The 8,685-nt window shown below is 39.4% G+C and overlaps 1 protein-coding gene across 1 annotated transcript in view; it reads right to left on the bottom strand.

The window, feature by feature from the left end:
• LOC115071657 (membrane-spanning 4-domains subfamily A member 13-like) overlaps positions 1–8,464 on the bottom strand; it is a 40,099-nt gene extending 31,635 nt beyond the window's left edge. The window contains exons 1-2 of the mRNA XM_029567186.1: positions 8,417–8,464; positions 4,189–4,338 (exon numbers count right to left, since the gene is read on the bottom strand). Of these exons, the coding sequence (XP_029423046.1) occupies positions 4,189–4,338; positions 8,417–8,464 (198 nt within the window). The remainder of the gene's footprint in view (positions 1–4,188; positions 4,339–8,416) is intronic.
• Between the last annotated feature and the right edge of the window lie 221 nt (positions 8,465–8,685).

Genomic DNA, 8,685 nt, shown 5'->3' with positions numbered 1-8,685 from the left:
AGAATGAAGTGGCCCTCTTTATCTCTTCTGATTAGTTTTAGTTTAAAGTCTATTTTGTCAGATATTAGAATTGCTACACCTACTTTTTTCTTAGCACCATTTTCCTGGTATATTTTTTTCCATCCTTTCACTTTAAGACAGTATCTATCCTTTAAAGTGAGATGAGTTTCTTGCAGACAACAAAAAGATGGGTTTTGTTTCTTAATCCGTTCACATAGTCTGTGTCTTTTGACTGGGGAGTTCAGTCCGTTTATATTTAAAGTTATTAATGAAAGATGAGTATTGAATTCTGTCATTTTTATTTCTGTTTACATTCTTGATATATCTGTACTTTTCCACACTTATACCTTCATTGAATTTCTTTCTGCAACCCCTTCCATATAGTCGTTCCTTTCTTCAGCTCTTTGCATTGCTTCCAGAACTCTCTGAAGGGGTGGTTTGTAGACATGGATTCCATCAGCCTATTTACATCATGGAGGATTTTTCTTCCCCTTTCGACTATAATAGACATTTTGGCTGGGTATAGTAATCTGGGTTGGCATCTGTGGTCATTTAAAACTTGGAATACTTTGGTCCAGGTTCTTCTGGCTTTCATAGTTTGCACTGAAATGTCAGCTGTAATCTTAATGGGTTTTCCTTTATATGTGACTTGTTGTTTCTCTTTTGCAGGTTTCAGAACTGTCTCTTTGTTTTGTACATTTAGTGTTTTTACTATGATGTGCTGTGGAGAGTTTCTTTTCTGGTACTGTCTGTTTGGTGTTCCATATGCTTTGTGTATTTGTATGGTCATGTCTTTCTTTAATTTTGGGAAATTTTCTTCCACGATTCTGTTGAAGATCTGGTCTATGCCATTATCTTGGGATTCTTCTCCTTCCTGTATGCCTATGATTCATAAAGGTTGGTCTATTTATGGTGTCACATATATATTCCATTCTTGTGCTTTCTTAAATTTTTCATAATCTTTGCTTGAGTGGTCTAGTTCGTCCACTTTATCTTCCATTCTTAATACTCTGTTTTCCATTTCATTCATCATATTGTTGAGGCTTTCTCCTGTCGTTTCTGATTGGCTTACGGAGTGTTTCACTTCCTTCTTCATTTCAGCCTGAGTATTTGTCAATATTTCTCTTTTCTTAATTCTTTCATTCAGTTTATCCATATCTTCCTTCAGTTTGATTACTTTGTGTGTTCTTTAAATTGACTGAATTCTTCTATCATGTTTATAATTGTTCTTTTGAGTTCTTGTCCTGCATTATCTCCAGGGCATTCTCATTGTTCTCCTCTATAGGATTATTGGTATTTGGTGGGGATACGTTATTTTGGTATTTCATGTTATTATTTTTTCTCTGTGATTTTGACATGTGGATTTCTTTTGTAGTTTCTGATTCTTGTGTGAGACTCAAGCCTTCAAATTTAGGTCTGCTTCTTTTTGTGAACTTTATGTGTCTTTATGGTTTACTTTTTGGGCATGAAAAGCTGGTTCCTCTAAGTTTTTGATTCTCTCTTTTGATTTTATATTGGCTTGGCCAGATTGCTTTTGTCTTCAAGATTTCCCACAGAGGTCCAAGTCAGATGAGGATTAGACGCTCTCAGGATTTATCCTAAGGTCTGGATCCCTCCAGGAAAGATTTTGGCATCAGGAATTTGGGGGTTGGACTGGCCTGGAAGCTGGGCCCCGGAAAGATGCTGGTCTTGGGCAGCTAGTGGGTATGCCACCCATAGATACAAAGGAAGATGGGGGCAGGAAGCAGCCCCAAGGGCTCCTGGAGACTGCACTGATGAGCTTGGTTGGTCTGGATGAAAAGGATCAGGAAGAGGAAAGGTCTCCCAGGAGTCCAGGAAAGAAGCTGGCAGGTAGTGCAGGCCCAGGGAAGTATAGGGAGGTGAGGGCTAGGCCAGGCCCAGAGTGCTCCTGGAGAACTGAGAAGGAACTGAGTTGGTCTGGATGCAAAGGATCAGGAAGAAGTGGTGCTTCCCCAGGTGTCTGAGGCACCAAGAGAAGGAATGGGACAGGACCCAGGCTAGTAGGAGAGACTGATGGAGGAGATGGGAGGGTGAATGAGGTTGGGGTAGTCAAGGCCAGGAGGGCATGATCAACTTACCCCAAAGAGAGAGGCCAGCGGGTCCTCCTTACTTTTCTTATTGGAACCACTCTGTTGTCCTCCTCAAATATCCTTGCCCTTTTCCATGTAATCTCTTATTACTCATGCAGCCAGCATTAAACAAATCTGGTCACAGAAGTTCTTTCACTACTAATACAGTCCAGCATTGTCCAATAAAAATACAACACAATATAAATGTATGGCATTTGAAAGCTTTGCAATACCACTTAAGAAAACCAAAAAGAAAATGGATTTTAAATTGTTAGTTCTTTCTAGTGTAGCTAAGCTGCGTTCCCTAGGGACAGTAGCTCCACTTGACTAGTGGCTGTTGGATTGGGCAGTGTGGTTTCAGCCCTTAGTCACTTTTTCTTATCAGTTTTCACTCATTTCCTTAGTGAACTCATTTCATTTCGTGGATATTGAAGGCTTGCTTGCCAATGACTCCCAATTTTATATATTAAACCAAACTCTAGAGTCATCTGAGAGGAGATCCACTAATGTAGAAGGGGCCAGGCTATTGGGGGTGGCACTATTCCCTGGGCAAGTGGGTCTGCACTTTATGAATATCCAGCTGTGGCTAAACCTGCCTGGGAGCACTTTAGGAACAGCACACATTAAGTACTTTGGCTATTTCCTCTACTGGGATATCCTTTCTTCACATGTCCATGTGGCCAATTGCTTTGTCATCTGATTAGGGGGTAAGGTAACAGAAGAAATGACTTGGCGTCATAAAACTTGGCTATTTCCTTTGCTTTGGTTGGAATGTTAGTAGATGACCTAAGCAGAGGCCTGATGTGCTGGTGTGGTTAGGCTTGCCTCCTGCCATCTTGCCTTTCAGTGTGGGAAGAATATGCCTCCAGGAGCCACTAAGTGTAAGGAGGACTACATGTGCATGGAGCAGACACAGATCCAACCTGTCATCTGAAGCCCACTCTACCTCATTCCAATCTCAACCAGCTGTATCTCTGCCAGCTCTGCAGCAGATGAAGTGAATGTGAGTAGTCAGTCATTCCCCGCTGGGCTGCAGGGAGCTTGTTACACAACATTGGGCTACTAATGGAGTGGATGGTTTTGGAGTTCTACCTCAACTGTCCAATTTTAAATGACAACCCACATCCCTTTCCACTTCCTCCAAGAGCACAGTCTCTCAGCCTTTTCCTTTGTCCTCCTACTGCTTTCGTTTCTGATACAGCGCTCCACTGTGGAAGAACATCTGCACAGGAACTAGGCTGGATCTTTGTCTTGTTCTCTGATGAATCTCAGGCACATAGAACAGTGACTGATCGCTCTCTTGCTCTCCCTCTCTCTCCCTCTCTTTCTCTCTCTCTCATCTTCACCATTAGTTGAATGGCTGAGTTTCAAAGATGTTATTATTAACCTTTTCATAAGCTTTGCCTGGGTTTCTGTGAAGGATAGCACATTGCTTACCACACTATCCTTCGTCTAGGATGTCATCCTTAAGGATAACGGCACATTACTCATTCTATAACATATCTAATAAATCTCTGCTCCATTCCATCAAATTCTCCTTAGACTAATTTGATACAAATATTTCATAGTTCTTTTCTTGTGTAAAATGTATATATCCCATTATTTCTCAACAATTATACGTTCTCAACTTACTTGGATAACCCCAGAGTCATCGACCATTTTTGTGTGTGTGTGTCTTGTAAATGCCCCTTGTGCACATTACTACTTGTGCTAATGTATCAAATGGTCTTTGTGTTTTTTTTTTTTTTGTCTTTTTGAAGCAGGGTCTCCCTGTAACCCCAGCTGGCCTGGAACTCACTATGTAGACCAGACTGCCCTTGAACTCACAGAGATCCACCTGCCTCTGCCTCCCAAGTGCTGGGATTAAAGGCCATTTTAACAAAGTAGGTTTTTATTATGAAAGAATGATTCAGGTAAAAGACTCGGTGCTTTTTCTTACTGTATCGCTAAGTCCTTTTCAACTAGATAGGGAAATGGGTTCCTAGGGAACAGCGATTGTGCACAATCAATATTCTATCTCTGGTACATTGCTTGGCTCAAAAATGACTGTGAAATATGAGTACTTTAAGTAATATCTATCGGAGATTAAGTTACTTACACAAAAAGAGCCCCAAAGGGCATATCTCGATTTTCGTATGACAGTAACATACCCAGCTTTTACTCCAAATACAATACTTTGAGAAAAGAACAAGTATGACCAGAAATATCCTAGGCTCTGTATAATCAGGCTAGTCATTAGTTGTATAACCTGGAAGGAAAGAGAACCATTCTTAGTCATAATTCCAGCTAACAGTTCAAAGGAAAACACATCAAGACAAGCATCAGAGTGAAGAAGAAAGGTCATAGTCTACCAGAATGGCACTACCTTACACAACTTTAGAATGACGGCATTGACTGTGATATGTTATGTATAGTCAGGGAACATTTTATCCTCCACAATCCACTATAATTAAGATAGAGAACTACTCTGTTACTACAAGACATTCCTCAAGCTACACCTTTGCTGATTATTCTCCCACCAGCACCCTTAACTCCCATGACTCACTCATCTGCTTTTCAGTCTTTTATCATTTTCAGAGTGTTAGACGAATGGAATAATTCAGAATGCACCTTTTAAGGTTGTTTTTTCCCATTAAGCCCAATGCCATGGAGTCTCATGAAGCTGTAGTTTATTTCTGTGAATTTTTCCTTTTGAAAAAATACCATGGTATGCATGGCCGTCATTTGTTCAAGTATTCACCCACGTGACATTTTGAAATGAAGATGTTATGATTAATCATGTGTAAATAGCTGATCAGCTTTCAGTTCTCCAGGATAAATGTTCAGGAATGTCTTTTCTGGGTTTAACAGCAAGTGGATGTTTGTTATTTAGAGAGTCTGTATTACAGTCTCTCTACACAGTTCTTTCAGAGAGGCAGTATCACTTTTATATTCCCACCATCAGTGTTGATGGAGGTTCAAAGCATCTACGTCACCTCCAGTGTTGGGCTTTGTTACTGTTTTCACTACATGCAGAACCATAGCTCATGCATTCAACATGGATGATGTATGTGTTTCCACACACTGATTTGCTGTCTGTGTATCTTATTTAGTGAAATGTCTCTCTATATCATTTGCTGACTTTAAAATCCAGGGTAGGTAGATGAATACTTTTACTTATCCATGATAATAAGAATCCCCATTTGGCCTTGGTATCATGGTAGTATTAATAGTAGCCTTGTGACGATTAGTTTTAATTGTCAACTTGCCACAACCTCTAATTACCTGGGAAGATTGTCTCAAAGGGGGATTGTCTAGATCAGGTTGCCCTGTGGGCATGTCTGTGGGGCATGGCCTTGATTATGTTAATTGATGTGGGACCATTCAGCCCACTGTAGGCAGCCATAGTCCCTGAGTTTGAATCCTGGACTGTAGGAGGTAGAGAGAGAAGGAGAGCTGAACAGCAGACCTGCATTCATCCATTTTTCTGTCTGCTCTTCATTGGAACGCTGAGCACCAGACGGTGCAGGTGACTAGCTGCGTCAAGCTCCTGCCTTGAGGTCTTCCCCACAGGGATGGACTATTCCCTAGAATTGTCAAGTGGATAAACCCATTTTCCCTTACAGTTGGTTTGTCAGGTTATTTTATCACAGAACAGAAACAAACTAGGGCAAGCTTCTTTTATTTTGGTGGAAGGGAAACATTGCATGTTCAACTCTGAAAGGATTCAAATGCACTGGAATATTTTGTTTCTTTAAAAATTTTGTTGATTTACTTTTATTTTATGTGAATGAGTGCCTTGCCTGTATGCATATACATACACTCATGTTGTGAAATGCCCATGGAAGCCAGAAGACGGATCCCCTGTAAGTGGAGTTATAGATGGGTTTTTAGCCACCCTGTGGATGCTGGTAGCCAAACTGGGTCCACTGTAAGAGCAGCCCATGCTCTTAACCACTCGGCCATCTCTCTAACCCTGATGTTTAGTTTCCTCAGAATGTGCCATAACTTGCTCTTGCTTGATATCAATCAGTGTTGCTTGTTCTGTCTTCTTTTTCATTTTGGTATGTTTAAATGGGAGGAGTAATAGCTTTTTAAATATTCGTCTAACTTCCCAGAAGGCGATGGGCCTGTTAAGGCTCTCTGTTTCCATTTCTATTTGATCTCAATTTGGTGTGCTTTTGTGAAAGTGTCCATTACAAGTCACTTTTGACGAAAGCCACATTGGATCATTTTTTTCTCTGCTGATAAGTTGGAGAGTTTTAAAAATGTGTTCTGGATATAGACTATCAGGTGCACTGCATGTAAGCATTTTCTGCCACACGGTAGCTCCTCAGCTCATCTTCCTGGCAGAATGTCCCGCAAAAGTATTTTTAATTTTCATATCTGATTTGTTGAATTTTTTCTTTTATGGACAGATCGTGTCTTTGGTATCATGTAGAATTAGTCATTAGGTTATGGGCATCAATTTTTTTATACATCCTTCTGAAAATGTTGGGATTTACATTGTATATTTGTATCTATGATCAATTTTGAATTACTATTTTTATAAAGTGGAAGACTTAAATTGAAGGTCATATATATATGATATCTATATCTATCTATCTATCATCTATCTATCTATCATCTATCTATCTATCTATCTATCTATCTATCTATCTATCTATCTATCTAGATATCTCTCTATATAGATATATATCATGGCCATCCAGTTGTTTCAACATGATTTGTTAACAAACTGTACTTCTCCACTGAATTATTTTTACTAAAATATCAACTGGCTTAGTCATAGTGGCACATGACAGTAATGGCACTGGTAGACTGAGGCATCAAGAATACTAATTGGAGGAGAGCGTGGGCTAAGCAGGAGACCTTGCCTTAAAACACAAACAGCCCCCATCCCCCAAATCAGTCGTCTGTATCCTTGAAGTCAATTTCTGGATTTGGTGTTCTGATATACTTGACTGTTTTTCTTGCTCAGAGAACACCACTTAGGTTTGATTACTGTAGATCTACAGTCTCTTAAAAATCAACTAGTGTGATTCCTCCTACTTTGTTCTCCTTTCAAAATATTAGCTGTTTTTGTTCATTCTCCTTCCCATATAAACTTTAATAGGTTATCCTCATATATATAAAAGATATTTCTTGGATGTTGTTAGGAGTTGTGTCAAATCCATATGTTAATTTGGGGATAATATTGAAAATTTCAGTCCATAAACATATCTTTTCCTTTGCATGATATACTTTGAATTTTTCATTAATATTTAGTAATTTTCAAAATACAAGTCCTGTATATGATTTCTTCAATTTATAGCTAAGTATTTCTTTTTTAGGGATTATATTTAAAATGGTGATATACTCATATTATTATTTTTTAATGAATAACACTTCATCTTGAATCTTATGACCTTGTTTAACTCACTTATTCCTAGGTGCCCTCTACTTGTTCTATTTTTATATTATTTTTGGACTTTTCTGACCTATTCATTAATTCTGTGCATTTGACACTTAATATTGCTCCATCATCACACAATATGAATGGATGATGCAAAATCATGAACTTGTAAGGGTGGTGGTTGCCTGCCATAGTGGATGGAGTTGCCTGGTGTGCTGGATAGCTTCAGCTGTGAACTTGACACACCTTGATAGAGGAAACCTCAGTTGAAGCAGTGCTTGCATTAGATTGGCCTGTGTCTGTGGGACATTTTCTTGACTGGTGAGTGATGTGAGAAGGACATTGGAGACAGTGCCACACCTAGCCAGGGGGTGCTGTGTTGTATAAGAAAGCAAGCTAGGCACAGGCCAGGGGAGCAAGCCAGTAAGCAAGCATTCCTCTATGGTCTGCTACAGCTTGTACCTCCTGGTTCCTGCCCTGACTTCCATCAATGATGAACTGTGACCAAGAGATAAAATATTAGATAAACCCTTTACATCCCAAGTTGGGTTTGCTCATTATCATAGCCATGGAGAAGCTGACTAATATACCTGGGAAAACAGTAGTCTGAGCAATGATGTGGGTGGCACAGTGATATGATGACCATGGTCCACAGAGCTCTGTTGCCTGTGGCTTCTTCTGGCTACATTTCTATGATTTGATCATCTCATGGTGGATATGTCCTCAGCTTAGGGTTGAAATAATTGCCATGGAGAAAACAGACTTTTCTGTTCATTTCCACACTCAAGGAATATTTTCATGATTTCTTACCATGATAGGCCATTTTACTGAACTTTTCTAAATTTGCAGAGTTCACAATAGAAACAGATGTTGTCAAGGTCTCCTGCCTTGTATGATAAGAAATTGCAACCCTGTTGTCATTTATTGGGTCACTGTAGCACTTTGCTCTTACCCCTAAAGCCCTCAGTTCCTTTCTCAGGTGTAGGTTATCCTCTGGCATATTCGATCTGAAACAATAGAGAAATGGGAGAATAATTCTTGTATCGGAAACAGGAGAAAAATCAATGACACTAATTAATTAACATTGTTATTTTCCTGAGTAAGATACCTATGCATGAGGGGAAAGCTAATTCTACAGCCATTTGTTTTAAAAATATTTTATAGTTCCCTGAGCAATGTTTTTACATCAGACTAACAATATTAGTTTGTTGACAAAATTCA

This window comes from Nannospalax galili, unplaced genomic scaffold (genome assembly GCF_000622305.1).
Source record: "Nannospalax galili isolate Female #2095 unplaced genomic scaffold, S.galili_v1.0 scaffold1321, whole genome shotgun sequence".
Taxonomy (NCBI): domain Eukaryota; kingdom Metazoa; phylum Chordata; class Mammalia; order Rodentia; family Spalacidae; genus Nannospalax; species Nannospalax galili.
The sequence above is the reverse complement of the archived record's forward strand: the minus strand, read 5'-3'. Positions and strand labels throughout refer to the sequence as shown.